Source organism: Dryas octopetala, chromosome 9, assembly GCF_963921425.1.
Source record: "Dryas octopetala chromosome 9, drDryOcto1.1, whole genome shotgun sequence".
Taxonomy (NCBI): Eukaryota; Viridiplantae; Streptophyta; class Magnoliopsida; order Rosales; family Rosaceae; genus Dryas; species Dryas octopetala.
Genome location: NC_141374.1, coordinates 3,355,481 through 3,377,875, shown reverse-complemented (window position 1 = coordinate 3,377,875; position 22,395 = coordinate 3,355,481). Strand labels below are relative to the sequence as shown.

The window sequence follows — 22,395 nt, the reverse complement described above, 5'->3', positions numbered from 1 at the left end:
CAAGGTTCTCAAGCTAGAAAATCGATGTTATCTACTGTATATAAATAGTTTAGGCTGAAAACTTTCATCTCAAATAAACCTCGATATACTGGAAAGGCAATAAAACTGTTCAAGCTGAGAAATATCAAATCTGAACTAAATTTATCTTTGGAAATTGATATCTCAAAACACTCATACTTAAAACTCATGTCATTCTTGTACCCATACTGTAGACACTGTCCTGGCCACAATCCTGCGTACGGGCAGGCTCGAATTCTGGCCACAATCTCATACGAAGGGGTCACTTGTATCCTAGCCACAATCTCATACAAAGGGGTCACTCCGCACAAGCAGGCTCGTATCCTGGCCACAATCTCGTACGGAGGGGTCACTCCGCACGAGCAGGCTCGTATGATCAGTACATGCACCAACACAGCTGCCGTTAAATACTCTTAAGTCTCTACTCATTTTTGAGATAAAAGGTTAAACATTTTTCCATTCTTTTCAAAACTCTCCTTAACAATCAAACTCATCAAAAAGGGTGCTTTTCCTCAAATCACAACGTTCTCGAAACTAACTCATAACTTTCATTGTTTTATCGTATACTAATCCCCCTTATATTTCTTTTCAGATTCACCTCTACATATGCATCACCATCAACGCTTGCTGTCAGAAAATTTATTCCTTGAACATTTACTCTCTACCCAAAAAAAACTATTCGACATGGGAAGTCAGTCTCTTAATTATCACACAAAGTTTACTCCGAGCTATGCCGAAACCCTTTCCGAAATCGATTCCTACACATGACTTCTCACTTGTATTGTCATTAAATCATACCAATACTTCCTCAATATTTAATTTGATCATTTTGCATAATAATTGCCCAATCCTCATTCATTAATCCTCGACGAAAAGTATTTCTTCCCTAATCCAGCAATTATTCTCGGGCAACCCTATAATTTCTAAATAATTTCCTAGCCTCAAATCCTCATCAATTCATCCTCATGATCCAAATCCTACACTTAGCCTTCCTAACATAAGACGACAAACACACAAAACCAGGCGGGGGAAGAGGGAGGGACGGCGATCTTGTCTGGGCTTCGACCTCCGGCAGCCGTCGCCAGACGTGCCCTCACGCGCCAGTGATGGCGCGACTGCACAGTGCAGTGCGAGAGAGAAACGCGGAGAGAGAGAGAGAGAGAGAGAGAGGAGAGAGAAAATGAGGTGAGAGAGGGATTTCTGACTTTTTGGGTTTTAAAATCCACTTTTGTAAAAATTACAAGTTTGCCCTTTACTTCATATGCCCGTAACTCTAATTTACGCATGTTTCGTGTTTACGAACTCGTGGACTCGAGACCTTTGTAACGGGCCTAAAGTCAAAACCAAAAGCTCAATAGAATAAAAAATCAACTTTGGGTCAAGCCCAATTTAAAACAAAAATTAAAAATTAAATTAAAACCTTTTAAATTTCCAAATAAATTCCCAAAATTCTTGAAATAAATTCTCAAAATATTTAAAATAACTCTTCGAAAAAATACGGGGTGTAACTACCCGACCCAAATTTCCACTAGAAATTTAAATTTTTATTTAACTATGTTTTTAAGAGATTTTTTTTAAAATGATGTTGAATTGTATTTGGAAAATAAAAAGGGGTTTTGATTTAAATTTAAATTTTTTTTGTTTTAATTTGGGATTGACCCAAAGTTGACTTTTAAAATAAAAGGGCTTTCGATTTTGACTTTGGGTCTGTTGAAATGGTTTTGGGTCCACGAGTTCGTAGACACGTAGCACGCGTCGTTTCGAGTTACGGTTTGAGAGATATGGGCGTTTGAAGCGAGAGGCAATTTTGTAAAATTGACAAATTGGGTTTTAAAAATTTAAAATTAGATTTTTTTTGAGGATCTCTCTCTATCTCTCTAGAACTTTCTCCCCTCCCTTTTTATTTCTCTCTCCGGCACACTCTCTCGACTCCCCGCACCTCTCCCCTGCGCGCGCCACCCAGCCACCCCACTCACCATCACCGGCCACCCCTGGCCGGCCCCTGGCTCCGGCGAACATCCCCAGGCGCCGACCACCCCTCCCCCCGAGCCTACTCTCTCTCCTTCCCCCGCAGACCCTCTTCTCGATCTCTCTTCCTGTATGTGCGCGCGACACCCTCATCGGAGGACAGCCTCCGGCCATTTTCCCGGCGGCACGAGATCACCGACGTGACCCCCGTGAGCCGGCCGGCCGTCCTCCTCCGTGCCTCCCCTCGCTAGCCCGCCGCCCCTGTGCGCAGTAACTCGCCGGAGAAAGCCAGTCACGCCGCCGGCCATTTTGTCGATTTCGACCACTCCAGAGCTCCGATCACGAAGTTAATAGGTAGGTTTCGTTCCTCTTTCATTGGGCTTTCATTTCCTTAAGCTCATGTTGTTCAATTTCGAGTAATTGAGAATTTGTAAATTCTGGGGTTTGATGCCATTTCGGGATTGCTTGGGTTTTCAGATTGGGGGATTATTCTTGTTGTTTTGTTTAGAAATTTTCATCCCTAGGAACCCCAATTGATGTTTAGAATTGAAAAGTATGAGTAGATTTAGGAAATAGGGTATTTTAGCTAAATTTGGTCTTGGAGCCGCCACTTTGGGCGGCAATCGCAGTGGTCTCAAACACCCACTGTTATCTCTTGAAATGTAGGATCATTTAGAGCCATTGTTGAGTTGGTTGTTGATCTTGGGTAGGTTGGAAGTGATTAGGGAAACCGAAAAGTGTTTCGGACCGTAATTGGAGACTAATTTTACGGTTTTGTTGTGCATTTTATAGGCGAGACGACCGTGGTTCGTGACGATCCGGCGGAGGATCGAAGCTAGAGCTATCACTGTGAGTGGACTCTTGTCTCTTTAAATGATTTATGAAATTCGTGATTTATTCTAGTTATATAAATTTTAATTGTGAAATAGAAGTTTGAACAGGCTTTTGGTTTTCTAAAGAATTCAGGAAAATTTCATCAATCATTTCACACTAAATACTTTGGGAATTTTATCTTGGGATTTGATCATTGGTATTAAATGTTGGATTTCAAATAAGTTTTATTGCTGGATGTTTGAAAGGAAATTAGTTTCTTATTTTTATACATATGGATTATTTCATATTTTAGCCTATGGTCAAAGATTTGATTGGTTTATGTGTTTCGAATGAGATTTATTAAGGACTATTTTACTAGCTGTGCTTATGCATTGTGGATTGAGGATTTAAAGTTTATGGGAACAATAAAGATATTTTCTATCCGTGAGAAAATGATTTTATGATTGGTTATGGAAAAATGGTTTTCAAACCACTCTTACAGTACTCTCCAGGTTATCGGTTTGGATAGGTCTTTGAGACCCATCACGACACACATATAGGCTTTGGGCCGTGTGTCGGGATGCTTCGCCCTTTCGGGGCTGCTCTGCATGCACGTATGACCAGGATTGTCTGCACGTGCTGATTTATTCACACGTGTGTATGGCCAGGATATTGCCTGCACGTGTTGGATTTACTCCACGCGTGTGTATGGCCAGGATATTGCCTGCACGTGTTGGATTTACTCCACGCGTGTGTATGGCCAGGATATTGCCTGCCTGTGCGATGCAGGAATTCCGCACAGGTGTATGGCCAGGTTATTCAGGATATATAGCATGGTGAGAAATGAAATTGGTATTTTCAAGGCTTTAAGTATGGATTTTAAATGAGAAATACCTTTCTAGTCTTATAATGATTTCGATTTTTATTATTTTTATGATTTTGTTAATTTAGATGGTTGGCCATTGAGAAATGTGTTTTGATTTGTCTTTTATTTGAGTTCCAATAGTTTATAACACTTTTAAAGTTTGGAAATGATTTTAAAACTGGGGGATTTCAAAGAATGACGTGAGGTCTTAGAGCTAAATGTGGTTTTGAAGGTTTTTCTGAAACATGATGGTTACTTTTGATTTCATTTTCATTAAACTGTCCACTCACTGAGTTATCTCACGGTTTTTCTTGTTTGTCTTAAATTGTTTCCCCAGGTAGTAGCTTTGGTGGAGGTTGAGCCAATAACGTCAAGGCATTTACGTCCAACTCCCTAGTCGGACCCTGTAGGCGCCATTTTATTCTTGAAAAATTCATTGTAATAGAATAGCAGCTCTGATAACCACTCACAAATTTTAAGTTGGATTTCTGTGAAATTGTTGGGTCTGAGACCCTATTTGGTTGTGGTAAAGGCGGTTGATGATTTAGAAGTGCTTTTTTAACAGGTTTTGAAATTTTTGGGTTAGTCCATTTTCAGGTGAAGTTCTGCCGAATTTTCGGTAGGATTTTCCTTGATTTTGAATTCCCGCAGGACCTCTCCGGATTTCAGGGTGGAATCTGGGAGCGGTCCTGTGGGTCTTACACTAGATGCGATAGATAATTAATAAACAAATGCCTTATATGACTTAGAAAGACGATGATGGGAGACATAGTCTTGAATGAGATATGGTACAGTATTACTTGAAAAACCAAAACGATTTGGAGCATGTCGATCTCTTAGAGGATATCGACAGTTTGAATTTTCAGGTTCAAGGATAGGCTCAAACACATAAGTATTAGATGGAGAAGTATCATATGGAGACTCTAAATTGGAAGGAATATCAGAATTAATAGTAGAAAATAAAGGCTCATAATTGACCCTAGAATTTTCATTAGAATGATCTGATTGGTCTGGCGGTAGGTCCAAAGGAGAGGCCAATACTACATCATTATAGTTATGCTTCCTTCTAACATATGTTGTCAATTTTTTCTCCAAATCATCATTCTCTTCAATACCTCCATTCTTCCCCTGAAGAGAAGCCTCAGAACCTTCTCATGGAAAAAAGGCCTCCTCCTCTCATAAAATAACATCCATAGAGACATAAAATTTGTTAGAATCAGGATGATAACATGTATAACCGTTTTTAGTGGCAGAGTATCCCAAGAACACACATTTTATAGCACTAGGATCTAACTTATCACGTTGATGTTGCAAAAGATGAACAAAAGCAACACACCCAAACACTCGAGGGAAAATATGAAGGACAGAAGGAAGAGAATGAAAACTAGATAGCATATGAACTGGAGTTTTAAAACCAAGAATGCGAGATGGCATCCGGTTGATCATATAAGTAGTCGTGAGTAGTTACCCCAAAAAAGTCTTGGGAACATGCATAGCAAAGAGTAAGCTAGGACCGAGCAACCTTAAGGAGGTGTAGATTCTTATGCTCGGCTACACCATATCCTGTTGGGGGTGTAGACACAGGTAGTTTAATGGAGAATACCATGGGAGAGGAAAAACTCCAAGATATTTGTTGAGATACTCATCACCACCATTATATAAACAAAGAACCTGTATGGTAGTCCAAAACTGCGTTTGGATCATAATATAAAAAGTGAGGAATATATGAGCAACATCACTTTAAAGGTGGTCAAACTTTCTGCAGCTAACTTGGCAGTGGCTCAGTTATGGAATATTCCTACAGCAAGGTCTGGTAGTTAGTCTTGTTTGGTTGCCTCTTTCTTGTCATTGTTGGGCTAGTTTGTTGCTTTTTTTCATAGTTACGGGAGTGTGGTTTGGTGTGATTTGTTCCCCCTAGTTTGCTGTTTTATTTGTTGGTTGGCCAAAGTCAATTTATCTAGGCTTTATTTATACAGACTTTAGAGCTTTGTCTCTTTCTTTATTTACTTGTTTATTTACAAAAACAAAAAACAAAAAACAAAAATTGGGAAGGTCAGGTGTTATGTGGCAATAACAATGTCTTTTCAACACCAATTGTGGTTAGAATTTTAAGAGTCTAAAAAAGTTGGCTAAATGTCAATAAGAGGCTCACATTTGGGCTATTTTTTCAAATTTCTTGATGTATGTGGGTTTTTTCAATTTTGGTAAGTTTTTAGTTTTAAGGGTATTTGGGTATTTTCTCTCTCCATTTTGGTTATTTTTCTAAGAATTATTAAAATTGGGTTAAAAATCCTTAATGGTTAAAACATCGTCATTTTTCCATATTTATCAAATTACTTTGAGAAATTTGGAAAGATAACCATTTTCTAAACCCATTAAGACTTTTAACCCACTCTTTATAGTTTTTTTAAAAATAACCAAAATGAGAAAAAAAAAAAATACTCAAATACCCTTAAAATTAAAAAATTTTCCAAAACCAACACAACATTAGTCCCTCCTCCCATCGCACGTCTCTCTCTCTCCCTCTCCTCTCAACTTTGTCTCTCTCCCCTCCCTCACCTCAGTCTCTTCTCCACCCTCACGAGTCATGACCCACTCCAACACAGACCCACACCACCTTCCAGAATTGAAAGATTGGTCTTTCATGGTGTCTTGGACAAGTTGCAGGTTGCAGTTCACGTGCTTGAGCACACTTTGAGCACAACTCGAGTACCTGTCGAGCACTACTCGAGTACCCGTCGAGATCCCTTAGCACCAATCGAGCACCCTCGAGTACTCGTTGAGTCTTTTTTTTTTTTTTTCCTGTTTTTCAAAAAATGTGAGAATTAAAATAATGAATCCATATGAATTTCACGCTCGTGGTTGTGTGGGTACAGGGGTTTATGCTTGCTAGAAATTGATGGTCTGACGACTGTGTTCTTGCAGCGATTTGGTAGTTTTGCCGTTGTGTGCTTGCAGCGATTTGGTGGTCGAGCACCACTGTGCTTTGCTACAACTTGATTTTCCTACGCGACTGTGCTTCCATCAACTTGGTGAGGGTGGGTTTTTGCTCGACTTGGTGGAGTGAGTTGTGGCGACTTTTTGGCGAAGTGGTTGGACTATTTCATCGACGGCTGAAGTGGTGCATGCAGGTGTGATTGGGTTAGTTTGTGATGGAGAAGACGTTGTGAGGGAGAAGATGTCGTGCATTTAGGGAGGGAAAAAGTGAGACAAGGTTGTGGGTTCTAATTGAAGGGTAACAACGTGTCCCACTTAGATTTTAATCGATTTTAAAATTTATGGAATCTATCAAAATTTAAAAAAATTGGCTAGAATTCTTATAAAATTTGTTATGTGTTAAAAATGCATTCAAATTTATCCAAATCCATTAAAATTCTTAACTAAATGAAATTCATGATTTTTTTTAGGACACTTAGGGCCTGTTTGGTATCCTACTCAAATTTTTTTTTCAAAAATTAAGATTTTTTTTTAAATATGAGTTTTCAAAATCAATTTTTAAAATTTGAAAACATGTTTGGTATGAAATTTGAAAAGAATTTTTAAATTTAAAAAATGATGACATCTAAAAAAAATGGAAGTGTAAAAAAAAAACGATGTTTTATCATTTTAAAAAAGAGACATGTTTTTGAATTTTTTTCTAAAAATTGTTTTTAAAAATGGTCTACCAAACATGTTTTTTTGACTAAAATTTGTTTTTTTGTTTTTGAAAACAAAAAATAATTTTTGAATAGAATACTAAACAGGCCCTTAGATTTCATTGAAATCCATTAAAATCTATGTTGGAGACACTTTAATTAATTTAGATTCTATTAAAATCTGAGTTGAAGACCCCTAAATTTTATTAGATATTTAAAATTCAATGAAATCTAAATGGGATACCAACTTAAGTCTATTCACATTTGTTTTTGGTTACAATTGTAAGAGATTTTAAAACATGGTTAGAAGTCTCAAATTTGGGGTATTTTTCCAAATTTCTCAATTACTTAGCAGTTGTGCGGAATACCATTCATGGGTTTGTCAAGATTTGGGCGTCCAACGGGAGCGGAAGGCCAGTTGAGCCCCAATCTTTACGTGGCCAACTGTGGGCCAGCGGTGGGACTCTCGTATGACACCATTGCTTCGGTGTTTGGGGCCTTTGGTGAAATCAAAGGAGTGTATGCGGCTGATGAGAGCGGTGCTCGTGTTGTTGTGTCTTTCGCTGAAGAGGGTTGTGCCCACAATGCCTTGAAAACATTGGGCGGACGGCCATGTGCTGAGCTTGGGGGGCGTTCCTTGCACATTCGTTATTCCGTGCTTCAACCCACTTCACAGGTACTGTGTTTTGGATTAGTTCATTGGATTTAGACTCTGTTTTTTTTTTTTTTTTTTTGTCTGTTGGGTGGTCTTTGTTGACCTTATAGAATTGAATTACCATGATTGTTTTAGTGAATGTAGTCCGTTTCTTTAGGGCAGTAGGAATAGTGGGAACTTTTTCATTCTATGGAAGAAATTATGTACTTATTTTGAGAAATGACTATGTTGAGGACTAAGTTATTCAACTTATTTGAGAAAAGAAACCTCATCTGGCTGAACTCTTTATGATTTTATTTACTTCTTTCACCGTTGAGATGGGTTGTATTCCTAATGGCAATGTCATGACTTGCACGCATGCTTTACTTCTCACTGTTTCAAGTATTTCCAAAAGTGGTTGATTGATATCAGTACATTGTTTACTATGTCTATGTTCATATTAACTTTAGAGACTAATTCTGACTCCAGGGTGATTCATATTGGGCTTGGAATGATGTTTTAATGTTATTTGCAAGATTAAAAATTAAAGAAAAAATGAAAATTTTTGAATATATTGGAAGCTTCTGTCTATAACCAATAGATCTACCTATGGAACTTATTTTCTGAAAGTTTATCTTTGATACATAATTTGAGTTCCAGAGTATGTATATTGTTTTCAATTTCTTCTCAGATTAACAAGTTCGATTCCTTTCAGGGCCGAGTCAATGACTCAGTTCCAGTATCATTGCTGGCTTCAGAGTTGAACATTCCTGGCCTTTACTTATTGCATGACTTTGTCACTGCTAAAGAGGAGGAGGTATTCAGTCCTTTTCTTTTGAAACCATACTTCTTGCTTTATTCAGTCACATGCATTTCCTCTTTTTTTTTTTTGGCCAAAACATGCATTTCCCTCTTTAAAATTGTGCTGTATCAACCAAAATTTTCTGCACTTCACCTTATATATGTATAGAGCTCTTCCAATAAGGTATAAGAATACCTCATTTTAACCATAATGTAGTATCACTTGTGGGACCCACTCCGTATTATAGTTCGATGATTAGAACCGTCTATTTTCTAAGTCTCTATTTAAGCATTACCTTTAGAAAAAAATTAGACAAACAATAAACCGCTTAATCATCTAATTGTGATCAAATAAATAGACGAACATAGTGATTTCGACACTTGAAGTGATGACCATTTTATCAAATGGTAAACGGTTTCTTAATTGTCTAATTTTTTACAAGAATGATCCTTGAATTGAGACTTAGAAAATTGACAGCTTTGATCATCGAATAGCAATGCGGAGTGGGTCCCACAAGTGATACCTCATCATGACTAAAATGAGGTATACCTCATTTGAAGGCTCCACATATACATATAGGTCTCCCTTCTTAAGAGAGACCTCCCTTTTCTAAGAAAAGAAAAGGACAACTTTATGGGAGTCTCACTCGGAAATGTGGTCCAATGATGCGAACCATCATTTTTTAGGTCATTTAAAAATGATCCTTGTAGAAAAGTAGCCAAATCAGGAATTGTTTAGCTATTTGATGATTTTATTGTTTATCTTAAACATTGTGGTCGTTTATTTATTTGATTACAGTTAGATGACTAAGTGGTTTTCGATTTAGATGATTTTTTTATAAGGATGAATGGATGATTCGTAAATGAGGACCTAACAAATGGAAGGTTTGGATCATTTAGTCATATAGAGGGGTGGATCCACATGCGATCCCTTTCTTTTCTTAAAAAGAGGGATCTTGTTTTTGAAGTTTCGTGTACACACACACGCATGCATATATGTACTTATTTTGGTTTCTTTAGGAGCTTCTTGCAGCAGTTGATGAAAGGCCTTGGAAAAATCTTTCAAAAAGAAGGGTTCAGCACTATGGCTTTGAATTCTGTTATGAAGTAAGCTTCAAATACGTTAGAGCTAGCCTCCTCCTTTACTTTGATTAACTGGTCATCAACTACAGCATTTTGGGTATATACAAACTTTTTGTTTTATAGCAATCAAACCATTTTAAATACATACAAATCCTTTCTGTTTTTTTTTTTTTTTTTTTTTTTTTTTTTTTTTTTTTTTTTTTTTTTCTCTTTGGATGTTGTATCTATAGTCGAAAATTCTTCGTAGTTTCTTTCTGTGGTTTTTTTTTTTGTTTTTTCTTGTGGTCGGGTAAGAGGGTGGAGGGATTGGGGGGAGCTGTAAGAAGTAGCTGAAATTGGACAGATCAATATGCTTTCAGGAGGAATTGGATGGGGCCCTTGGGGAAATCTCTGATGGATTGCTTCAACTTTCCTTAGCTCTAGAATTCTCAATGAACTCATGAGAATTTATTATGATGTCATTCAAAATGCTTCCTCTATTTTATTTGCAATACCTTTAGAATCTGCTTGTGTGGGTGTGCCTTGGTGTAACAGTATGCCTTGCCTCCAGCAACTGGGTGGTCACGGTCCGAGTTGCTGAAACCACCTCTTTGGAAACAGGGGTATGGTTGTGTACATATTGCCCTTTCTAGACCTGACATTGGGGGGAGCCCCGTGTGCTGGATCATCTTTTTTTTTTTTTTTTTTTTTTTTTTTCTGTTTTTTCAAAACTTTGGAGTTATCTTCTCTTATATGCATCTTATATTTTGACATACTGTGCTGCATAACAGTCAATAGACTGTAATTTGTATGAAATAATGCTCGGAAATTATTACTGTTTGTGCATGTTTCAAGATCTTTAGCAATTTTCCTTTATTTTTGATTGTGATGAGAGTGTGATCTTATGTGATGAACCTCTACCATCTTTAGGATTTGCAATGGTTGTAGGAAGCATTTTAAGTGAGGTAAGAATTTTTTTATTTACTTTTTCTCCCGTCTAATGAATAAAAGAATTCATGGTTGGTTGGAAATACATGATCGGAACTAACCATCCGCACAGGATATATACTCTTCATCTTTTAATGGGATGTTCCCTAATATTTCCAGTCTCTTTTATTTCGAAACCATAAACAGTGACAAAGTAGTTTCTTTTGAAGGGACACAAGCTACAATGGATGCCATAGTGAATCCGTTTTACAGTTTACTTTAAGATGTTGTTAATCATGATCTTCCCTTTTTTCCTTCTCTAATAAAGAATGTTGTAGTTATGGTTGTTTTGTAATATTTTCTTAGCTATCTGTTTTTTTTTCTTTTATTCTATTTTTTAAGAAATGGTTACCAAATACCAGATGATTCTTGTTAATTTAGGAATATGATTGACTTTTCAAGCCTTTCTGTATGACTCAATCGTTTTACTTGTTGTTAGACAAGGAATGTTGATCCTAAAAGGAACCTAGGTGAATTTCCAGCATTTGTGTCCCCTATTCTCGAAAGAATTTCTATGCTTCCAAAGCAGGAGGATGTTGAAATTATAACTTTGGACCAATTAACGGTATGCAACTTTGTTTTTGTGCACTTTATTTGCAATAATTCTGTCATTTGACCATGTAAATCTTGTTTTCCTGTTTAATATAGTGATGAGATAGAAGAGCATATCTATATAAATATAATATATATATATATATATATTAAATGTTATATACTAATACATCTTCAGATGATGAGTTATTGCGTCATGATGTGCATTTAAGACTGAAGATAGACTATTATATTACAGGTTAATGAGTACCCAACTGGGGTGGGCTTGTCCCCACATATAGACACCCATTCTGCTTTTGAGGGATCAATTTTCAGCCTTTCGTTAGCGGGGCCTTGCATTATGGAGTTCAGAAGATATTTCGAAGGTGGTTGGCCTCCTAGAGCTTCCTCAAGTATTGATATTGAAATGGAAAATCCTGAAAACAATTCAAATTTCTTAAGGAGGGCTATCTATCTTCCCCCTCGGTCTATGCTACTGTTGTCTGAAGAGGCACGTTATGCTTGGCATCACTACATCCCACACCATAAGGTATATTTTATAGTTAATGAATTAGCAACTGGTTGTGTGCTGAGGTGTTGTCTACTAATTACCTAAACCATTCTACTTACTGTAAGGATGCAAGAATATGTTAAAACTGTTAATCATGATTAATCATGTATGGCATCAACATAATCATCATCAATACCACACACACACACTCTCTCTCTCTCTCCCCCTCCCTCCTTCCCTCGCAGTGCTGGAGCATTGTTATCCTCATTCCTGATGGAAAAGGTTCAATAATTGATTCTTTGACAGATTGACATAGTGAAAGACAGTGTGATCAGAAGAGGTTCAAGGAGGGTGTCTTTCACATTTCGCAAGGTGCATGGGTTTCTAGTTTTTTGTTTATTTTTTCCTGCCAATGTGGAGATTCTAATTTATGTTATGTTATCATAAATATGTTATCCATGGCCTCGTTGAAGATGATTTACAAGGAAAAGAACTTGTAGTGTTTTAGAAGATATAGCTTGAGCATATCTCAGTATGCATCTTTTTATATTGCTTTCTCTTTCTTGTATTTAAAAAATTTCTCTTCCTCAATAACTGAAAACTATGCTAATTATGCTTGTGTAAGTCTTGGTGTTTGGAACGTATGATGTAGAAAGCATGAGTTAAAGAGGTGGTAACATAGGTTATTTCAATTAATCAGGGTTTGATAAGGTGAAAAGTTCAGTGGCTGAAAGTTCAGAAAATTTAGAATTATATGAATATAGGGTTATGTAATGCAATGTGGATATAAGAGTGCTCATAGTGTGATGAATAATGCAAGAAAAGCAGAAACTTAAAAGAATTGTGTGATAAATAATACATACATACATGTGTGTCTGTGTGTGCGCGCGCCCCAGGGAGCGCACTTTGGCCATCTTAGCTTCAATAGTCCAAACCCTAAACCCAGTATTCTATCATTGAAGTTTGAATTCTTCAATAAAATGAGGCACGTATAAATCTTCAACCACTTCAAGTTGATTGAAATATGACTTCAATATGATTGAACCAGAAATCTTTATAGGATTAAAATCATCAAGAAATTACTGAATAGGAACATTATAACTCAAGAAAAAACTCCAAGGGTTCCTCTAAACTTCTAGAAACCTAAGGAAAAAAATCAATAATTAAAGGGTAAATTTTACTATTTCTCACTCTGGTGCTTAAAATTTTGAATGACTCAAGTCCCTGAACTTCAATTTGTTTGCTAAGATGGTCCTTGACATGTGTCCTTTTTATTTTTCCATAAAATTGGTAATGTACTAAGCACATGACTATTTTTTCAAGGGTATATGGAAACTTTAAACCCTAAATAGTAATTTCAAGACAAAATAAAAATAAAAAAGTTTCCTTTCCCCTCTTCCTCATCCTTCCTGCCTGTGACCCTTTCCTTTCTTGCTCTCTTTTCTCTACCAATGCAGGGAACCACAGATGTTTAAACCCTATATATTTGCTTCTTTATGAAATAGGATTTTCTCCATTTTTAGAAGGGTTTTTAGTTTATGCAAGCTTCCTTGAATTAACAGTTAGGAGGGTGTCAAATCCCAATCCATGCGAATTAACAGTTAGGAGTTTAATGCATGGAGAGTACAGAGAGGAGCAGGATCCCTCTCCCACAAGACCTTTTGGGATTTAAAGCACCCAGAAAGAGGATATTTGACTGTTACAAACCTTGGACTTATTTCATTAGGTGGAGTTTGTTTAATAGCATTCAGCACCTTCACAGATGTCAGCATACCCAGCACTGAAATTTTTAGTTTTCTGCTAATGAGGGTATTGGTCCTACTAAAAATCTGTTGGTGTTTTTACAGGTCAGAACCAGCCCTTGCGAATGTGAATTTCCCCAGTATTGTGATTCTCAGAAATAAAAAGGGTATTTTTCTCACAGGTAGAAGATGTTGATTTTAGCTGTGGCGCTTTCAATCACTGTAATATATTATTGGAGATGGTTAACCGTGGAGTAAAATGATCATTTGGTGGACTTGATTCTTTGATCTTCAAACAGATAAACTCTGCTGTTAAAGTTAAGAGTTGGTTGCTTAGACCTTGAAAGGATGATTTTAGTGAATGAAAATTGAAGTCATATATAGCAATAGCAATCAAGAATTGCGTGATTGAATAGGATTAAAATTTAAATCCCAGGGTCAGTAAAATGGCAATCGATGAAAAACTGGTCTTACATGGAGTAATAAGCATGAAAATCTGGAAGGGAAACATTGATTCCTTATTGGTAATTAGAGAAATAGGATCCTCTATTATACTTATGGCCAAAATTACGCTGCTCTATGATTTTGGGGGTTAAACATTTCGAGTTAAGAATTTTGGGGTTAAACATTTCAAATTAAGCGTTTAGTTAAATAAATAAAAGTCAGAATAGGGAATGGTTTTAAGATTTCTATGTATGTGTTTGATACATGATTGAAATTGAGGTTTGTAAATGGATTTGGATTCCCATTCTCATGTTTGGCAAATATTGTTTATTTAATAAGAAAACCAAATAATCGGTTAGAAAAGGTTCAAATCTATGATTATAATAATCTTAATCAAACTAGTACTTTAAAGAAAACCCATCTAAACATTCTTCCAAAACAGCTTAATGAAACTCTTCCACTGAAGCAACTCTTCAAATCCATGATTATATTTTATACTGAAGCAACTCTTCCACCCATGCTTTTTTAACATCTTCAGGGAGACTAAAAAGAAGAGCGCTATGACGTACAAAATTTGCGTAAAAAACATCAAGTGTTGGTAGAGGAAATTGGCGGAGTATGTGTGGTGCAATATTTGGGGGCCATGGAAAATTTGAAAGCTCTCAATTAGATCATTTATGTCTATTCTATTGCCTTGCTGGAGGAAATTCTGAACACGACATTATATTTCAGTGTAGGCAAAGATATCCCCATAAGCTTTATTTTCTTCCATACCCATAATTCCAAGTTTAGCTGTGTTTGTTCCATCATCATCCAGATTATTGGGCTTATCTTACCCACTATTGTATATATTGAAGGTCCTAAAATCCATGGCTAGTATTTGTTTAACCTTTTACTAGATGCACCAATACAACAACTATCTGCAACAATGGTGACTTGGTGAGCTGATATCTGCAACTATCTGCAACCAACAACCTAAGAGTGACAGCAGGTTGGCTATTGCTATATCCAACCAATGTTAGTGGCTCCTGCATCAATAGATAATAGAAAAAAATAGTGGCCGGGATTAAGCAGCAAATGGTGTAGTGTTTTTCTGAATTTGACTTGTGTTTTTCTGATCTACTTTCTTAACTTCTATTTGGGTTGCTGACCTTGTCTTATGTAGGTAGGGTCTTTAGTTTGTATTTGTTCTTTGGTTTCCATTGTTGGGGCGTTTGCCTTTGGGATTTATAAATGGTGGATAGTGGTTATGGTGAAATGGTGGAAGATGGTTATGGTGATATGAAGGGGGAATACAAGATGTATTTTATTTATTTTTTGTATTTTCATTCATAATTTATAGTTTTCGAAGATCTATAAAAGAGGTTAAATATGGTTATTATGAAAAATGATGTAGTAAATGAATAATGACATAAATGTCCATATTATTTATGCTTGCACTAATTATTGAGACACCCCCTTAAATTAATTATTTCCTTTGACCTACTGATCATGCGCCAATTGTTTTGTGGCAGGATTTTGCTGGCAAGGGAAAGTATGAAGATGGGGGGATGGTGACTCCAACAATCCTTACTACCCCTTCCCTACACGTCTTATTGACATATGTGGAAGACTTCATCTAATTAATTAGTCCAAAAATGGGACATATATTAATTTGCATTCTCTAATGCATTTTACTTTGACATGCAACAGTTGTTTGGAGGGACCGTACTAGACTACTAGTTTCTTAGTGGTTTAATATTAATATTCCCTATGAAACTTAAAAAAAAATATATATATAGGAAAATTTTTAAGTGCGGACGTTCGCACCGTGCAAACATCTCACACCCGCCGATCATTCAGTGTCGAACGATGGGTCGGTGTGAGACGTTCGCACGGTGCGCGTGAACGTGCCATGTGAACGCCCGCACCTGAATCAGACTGTATATATATATATATATATATGCTCCAAAGCTAACTGGTTCGCAAGTTAATACAAAGCTAACTACCATGTTGGGCCCACCTCGCAATGTAATCTCAATATCCGAACCGTCTATTTTTTAGGTTATATTTCAAAAATCATCTGTGTAAAAAATCTCTAAAATCGAAAGTCATTTAGCAATTTGATTATAATAACAACTATTTATATGGTTTTATAAAAAACAGTGATCGTCTATTTATTTAATCACAACTAGATAACTAAATGATTTCTAATTTAGTCGATTTTTTGTAATGATGATCTTTGAAGTAGGGCCTAAAAAATGAGAGGTTCGGATTATGAGATTAGTTATGTGGTGTGCCTAAAAGCATGATTAGCTTCGTATTAACTTGCTAACTAGCCAGTTAGCTTTAAAGCGCTCATATATATATATATATATATGGACATAAAAGTAGTGCTTGATTTATGTTTGAGAATATGAATTAAGGTTTGCCTAGTACGTGGGACATAATAAGGCATTATTGCCTTTTCATTGGCTGCAAAGTGTGTGGTTTAGTGAATGGTGCGTGAATGACCCTAGTTGAGTTTGGTTGTGAACTGGGTGGGGAACTGGTCCAATATGAAGTTGTTTGTTGCCTAGGTCTGACCAGCACTTCGAGTCGACCTCTTGAAAAAAAGAAATACAACCAAAAGTAAAGTGCGAGGAATGTAAAAGAGCAACACTAGAACAGTGAAGCAAAGTTTGAGATATTAAGCATGAAAGAGTAAATGGTGATCATATATATTAACTTGAACATAAACCTAAACGATTCATTGGAAGGTTTCAGAACTACAAGTGCCTCGAATGAACTAAAATAACAGTAAATAAAGTAGCAAATGGTTGATCAATTCATTGGAAGGTTTCAGAAGTACTAGATGCCACGACCATTGGATGGTTACAATGAAACCTCTTGCAGGTCTTGAAATGACAAGAATGCTGAGCTTTAACTTAAAGCTTTTGAAAGGAAAATTCAGTGATTTCTAAGAGAATCAGCATTGTGCTCGAGTGTTTTTGAGGCTTTATTGATCAATTCTTTGCCTCTAGGTTGAGGGTGCTATTTATACTTGAACAATTAGGGTAGCTGCGCCCCATATTCACTTGTCAACCGAGGATGATCTTCCAAGGAATGTCTCCTACGTGTTAGGGTGTGTCCACTAATGTTCTTATCCACCTTCTGTATAATTCTTCCTTGAAACAAGTTGGCTATTGGTCATGGAATGTATGCGCTCAATCGAATTTTCTGTAGTCATTGATGGCAGCCCTAGGAGTAGGTTCCGCCTTTGGAGGCTTTTTCTGCCATGATCCAAAAAGCTGAAGTTGCAAACAGACTGAGAGGTATCAAGATGGGTAGGACAGGTCCAATGCTATATATCACATCTCCTTTTTGCGGATGGTTCGTATTTTTTACTCATAGCAGATAAGATAAATTGTCTTTTTTTAATTTGTTTGGATTTTGAATCTATATTGTATAGCCTCGAGGCAATATATAAGTGAATTATTCAAAATCCTATCGTTTCTTCAGCCCAAATACTGTTGAGAGAAAGATCCCGGCCACATCGAAAATGTGAGGTCTTGCATAGTGACTTATAAGGGTTTGAGCTACTCCTTATATTATCAATTGGTTTTGGGATGGATGCCTAGATTTCTTCACTCCAATTGAGGTGCGGACAAAGGTTTGTCGAATTCTTGGCATAAATGCGTACACTGATCTGTACAAGTACTTAGGTTTTCCAACTTTATGGGGCATATATAAAAAAAAAGGCCTTAAGTTATGTTAATTAAGGATCGAATTATGGGTAAAAATAGTGGATTGAAACAATCTTTATTATCCCACGCTGGTAGCTAGGGAGACCCTCATCAAGGCCGTGGCTCAATATATTCCTAGTTCTTGGTTGGTGAAGCGGTCAAATTAAGAGGACCACAAATTGATGCATTGGTTGAGTTGGAAGGTGTTTACACCCTATTTTGGTTTTGGGCCGAGATCACGGCAAAGCCCATCCCTTTATTAATCAATTCCAAAAGTCAAAGTCCAAGTCGAAAAGATCAATTAAGAGAAGTCCAGTCCCGCCGAGAGTCCTTGAGAGATTAAGAGTTCTGAATAAGGCAAGAATTCAATAACTTGGGTGGAAAGAAAGGAAAGAATCAAGAATGAAATAGAAATCCAAAGTTAAGTAGGAAATGGTCTCTTAACCCTAGAAGTTGATCACTATATAAAGCAAGGCATTAGAAGGAAAAGGCTTTCTCTAACACATTCAACACAACTCAACTCAAATTTCAGATCAAGCATCTTGATTTCTCAAGTTCTTCAAGCTCTCAAGCAAATTGTTTCTTTTGTTTTAGCTTTGCTAGGATCCTGTTGTTCTTAGTATTGATTTCTTTTGTTTTAATCTTAGTTTTTTCATGAATTTTCATCATGAGATTTGTCATTAGAACTATGATTGTTACTCGTTTTCAAGATAATCAGATCATCCATACTTTTTATATCAAAGTTCATAATTTCTCGTTACATCCAATTACTCAAGCACCTATTCATCGCATCTTTACTTTCGAGCACACCGTTGTAGTCACACTAGGTAATTAGAAGTCCTTGAGGATTAAGGTGGTAGAGTCAAGGCGAGTTTCTTGTTCTTTTCTCGCCAAACAATTGTCTGGTTAGAGTGTTAGTTCACGGTGCGGTATATCAACTAATTCAGTTTTAAATCCTGTCCACGCTTTCTCGATCGGAAGACAGTGGCACGGCCACGCGTAAAGCATAAGGACTATTAGTGTTTTAATCAATTTTCTCGGCAATCTCTGCTGTAATTTTTTAGGGTAACATAATTTGGCATGCCCGGTGGGACTTAATTCATTGGTGGATGATTGTAACGAGATCGTTTCACAAAACGATTGAAGATTTTCTCAAAGAAGTTAAGCAGCGCAGAATGACTTACGAAGAAATTACAGCGATAATGGCCGAACACGGCATAACTCCAACTAATGATATGTCGATTGAGCAAGAGCAGGCTGCAGCGGCTGCCATAGCCAGAACGACCGAAGATCGAGTGGTGGCACAAGCTGCCGAGGATCGAAATACTCAAAGGATAACAACTGAAATCCAAGTGGTGCAGAATAATGTGAACATAATGGAAGCGGCCTTCGGCGGCATTGAGACGAATTTGGAACATATGATGCAGGTCATGCAAGCCGATATTGAAGGCAGTATCTCTATTTTAACTGCGACCATGACAGTAAACTTGGAACGAATGGGGAATAACTTGGCCACAAGTATCGAAAGTATGCATCAGACCATGCGCGCTGTTTTAAAAGTTCAGAACCAGAGGTTGGCGGCCCACGACCAACCCCAACCTCACGGCGGGCCGGTACCACCTCCGCCAGAGAACGAAAACAACGTAAGGCCAGTGATTCAATTACCTGAGCAAGAACCTTTTTTGCCAAATCAGCAGCAACATTATGTCGCACCTCATGCCAGGAGCAACTGAAACGGTAATGGCAACGGCAATGGAAACAATAGAGGTCAAATGGTCGCACTGAGTTCCATTCAGAGACGACGAAGAGGAGGCGACGCATTATGCTAACCACGACCACCCTGTCACTATGGCTGCAGTGGAAAATCTTCTTCAAGTTTATATGGGAGATCAGGGAAGGCGTCCAAGGCTGGCATATACTTTGCCATTCATGGCCATGGTTTTGAACAACAAGTATTCGAGGAACTTCAGGCAACCAGATTTCACAGTTTTCTCCTGCAATAGGGTCTCCTCGGTGGAGCACATTGCCAAGTTTACAGCTCAGTGTGGTGAACACGGCCGAGATGAACCTTTGAAGATGAGGATATTCATGACTTCCCTTACTGAGGCTGCGTTTAAGTGGTTCATGGCTCTGCACCCAAACACCATAGCTACATGGAGAGAATTAGAATATACTTTCCATGAGCAATTCTATTATTATGAAGAAGAGGTTTCTGTTGCTAACCTCGCGAAGCTGTACTAGAAGGAGAATGAGTCAACTTCGACACACATTGCAAGGTTCAGAAGGGCAAGGATGAATTGCCGAGTGGCTTTAGCTGAAAAGGAGTTTGCCAAGTTGGCCCAGGCCAGGCTGACCTTTGAATATAGGAAACACTTCGAATGAGTGAACTTTCGAGATTTTTATGAGTTAGCTGATAGGGTGGCACGTTTTGAGTCATTGATTAAAGAAGAGATGCAGAAAAGGGTTACGGCCAGGGCAGGTAAGGTCACAGCGATGAACTTCTTAGGCACAGAAAAGGAACCCTTGAAGGAAGTTGAAGTATCCCTTGCCGAGATCAATATTGAGAAACCTTATGAATGCTCGGCCTTGACCAGACCTCCATCAACAAAGCCTAGATCAATCGGCCAAGTGATTTCCTATCAAGCACAGGGTAATACTCTCAGGTTGAATGTAACTAAAGATCATAGTTTTGACTTGTCTAAGGCTGATCAGATTTTTGAGCAAATGCGGGTAGATAAGATCATCACATTACCAGCAGATCATGTGATCCCGCCAAAGGAGGAACTAGCCGGGAAGGTGTTTTGCAAGTACCATGCCAAGTGGAGGCACGCCACGGCAGCTTGCATTACCTATAGAGAACTTGTCCAGAAATTGATTGAGTCTGGCAAGCTGAATTTCCCTAAAAAGATAAGCAACAAATGAAAATCGATACAAAGCCTTTCGGCGAAGTGTCAGTAAACATGGTATCATTGGGAGCCCCAAAACCTGAAAATAATCACCCAAAGACTAGAATCGACTTCATCACACTCGGGGGGCAGGTTGAGAGGAGTGAAGAAGCGCCTCCACAGCCAGAAGGGCCGGTTGTGTAGTGCACAAGGTGTAGGTGTGAGATTGGTATTGAAGAATTCCTCAAGGAGGCAGTTGGAATCAGAAAGGAACCGGCAAAAGAAGAAAAAGAAAAGTCCCAGATGGATATTACCGAGTCAAGTAGAAAGAATTCCGGTGAAGGAGTTTCGAAAGGCATTGCTAAAGAATAATTTTTTGAAAATGAAGGAGATCAAAACCTAGCAACCTAAGACCACGGCGCAAGAAATGTCTAGTGTACGAAGGCGTTTAGAGTTTGATGTGGCCCAACGCAATTACTCACCTCGAGGGTCTCGCCAAGAAGAGCCAGTTAAGCCACGGTCGCCACCAAGAACTTTTAAACCACCAGTGCTGAGGGATAATAGGTGGTATCGGCAAAGAAGAAAAGGGGTCATTGAGGCCATGACTAAAACTCAATTTAGGAGGTTTCTGAGAGAAATGGCTACATTCAGGGCAACAAACATGAATGAAGGCTTGACTTTAGAAAGAAAGGTCGAGTCTGAACCAACTGTTCAGATCGCACAATCAACTTCGGTGGGCATGCGGGTAAGACTCGAAGATGAAAGCTCAAAACATCCAAGGCCAAAATGGATTCTAACCAAGCAAGACAAGCTCCCATTCAGGGGGCAAGAGTCAAAAAGGATCCCGGCCAAGGAGAGATTGGGTAGCCGAGAACTAGAATCAGCCGTGAAGGAGAATCTTATAGATCAAGGAGAAAAGCAAATCCCGTCAAAAGAAAGGATGGATGTCCTCAAGCCAAACCCAGAAGTTGAGGTACAAACAGAGACCCAAACAGAATAGGGTTTGGAATTTTGGCTCGATGGAATTCAAAGTCAAGGATGAAACCGGTTTGATAGAAGCTGAGTACAATGTGGTGTGTACCCTACCTGCAGAATTTGAGGCTCCACTCGGACAGAAAGGATTCCTTGAAGGGGATTTTGTTGATGAAGGGTTGTCAGGAGTAGAGGTCAACGATGTAGATATTCCAGCCGAAGAGGAGATTGTTCAAGTAATCGACAATGTCGCTGTAACCAAGGCCGGCTGGACATATTTCCAGAAGCCAACTGAAGAGATGGCATGCCATTTGAAACCACTGTACATCACAGCCCATATGGAAGGGGTGCCGGTCTCAAAGGTTATGATAGATAGCAGGCTGATATGATCGAGGTCCATGGCGGCGTTTATGGTGCTCATCAATCAGGTCACAAGATGAGATGTCTAATTCACAGGCACGACTCTTACTGGCCGAGCATATTGAAAGATTGCATTGAATTTGCCAGAGCATGTGTTCCATGCCAGATGTGCGGCCCAATTCAACACGTCCTGGTTACATCATTAAACCTTGGCCTTTCAAGGGATGGGCAATGGATATGATAGATCAGATCACGCCAAATTCGAGCGCCGGACATAATTCATCTTGGTCGCTACTGACTATTTTACCAAATGGGTAAAAGCCGTGCCTATGAAGGTCACTCACGCTGAGGTAATTCAGTTTATCAGGGAAAATATAATTTATCGTTTTGGGTTGCCTGAGACCATAGTAGCAGATCGCGGCACAATGTTCTTAGCAAGATAGATGCAAAATTTCGCCGCAGA

General features: G+C 38.1%; 2 protein-coding genes across 3 annotated transcripts; both read left to right on the top strand.

Annotated features, from left to right (window-relative positions):
- Positions 1–7,630: 7,630 nt before the first annotated feature.
- LOC147273195 (RNA-binding (RRM/RBD/RNP motifs) family protein) lies at positions 7,631–13,889 on the top strand. 2 transcript variants are annotated; one of them, XM_086227475.1, is made up of 7 exons: positions 7,631–7,975; positions 8,649–8,750; positions 9,755–9,841; positions 11,223–11,348; positions 11,574–11,864; positions 12,132–12,197; positions 13,673–13,889. In XM_086227475.1, exons 1-7 carry the CDS (start codon positions 7,673–7,675, stop codon positions 13,727–13,729), a joined length of 1,032 nt encoding a protein of 343 aa, XP_086083601.1. In that variant the 5' UTR covers positions 7,631–7,672; the 3' UTR covers positions 13,730–13,889. The 2 variants fall into 2 exon arrangements, with proteins under 2 accessions (XP_086083601.1, XP_086083602.1); XM_086227476.1 differs by lacking the exon at positions 9,755–9,841.
- A 5,674-nt stretch (positions 13,890–19,563) lies between these two features.
- LOC147273194 (uncharacterized) lies at positions 19,564–20,637 on the top strand. Its single transcript, XM_086228173.1, has 2 exons — positions 19,564–19,949; positions 20,133–20,637. The coding sequence occupies exons 1-2, from the start codon at positions 19,564–19,566 to the stop codon at positions 20,635–20,637; spliced, it is 891 nt and encodes a 296-aa protein (XP_086084299.1).
- The last annotated feature ends 1,758 nt before the right edge of the window (positions 20,638–22,395 follow it).

Bases quoted from the DNA above. Each gene is read 5' to 3' on its own strand.
- LOC147273195 (XM_086227475.1), top strand. From the start codon at position 7,673: ATGGGTTTGTCAAGATTTGGGCGTCCAACGGGAGCGGAAGGCCAGTTG. The intron at 7,976-8,648 runs GTACTGTGTTTT...GATTCCTTTCAG, and splicing joins TGCTTCAACCCACTTCACAG to GGCCGAGTCAATGACTCAGT. The intron at 9,842-11,222 runs GTAAGCTTCAAA...ACTTGTTGTTAG, and splicing joins GCTTTGAATTCTGTTATGAA to ACAAGGAATGTTGATCCTAA.
- LOC147273194 (XM_086228173.1), top strand. From the start codon at position 19,564: ATGGCTGCAGTGGAAAATCTTCTTCAAGTTTATATGGGAGATCAGGGA. The intron at 19,950-20,132 runs GTACTAGAAGGA...GTTAGCTGATAG, and splicing joins GTTGCTAACCTCGCGAAGCT to GGTGGCACGTTTTGAGTCAT.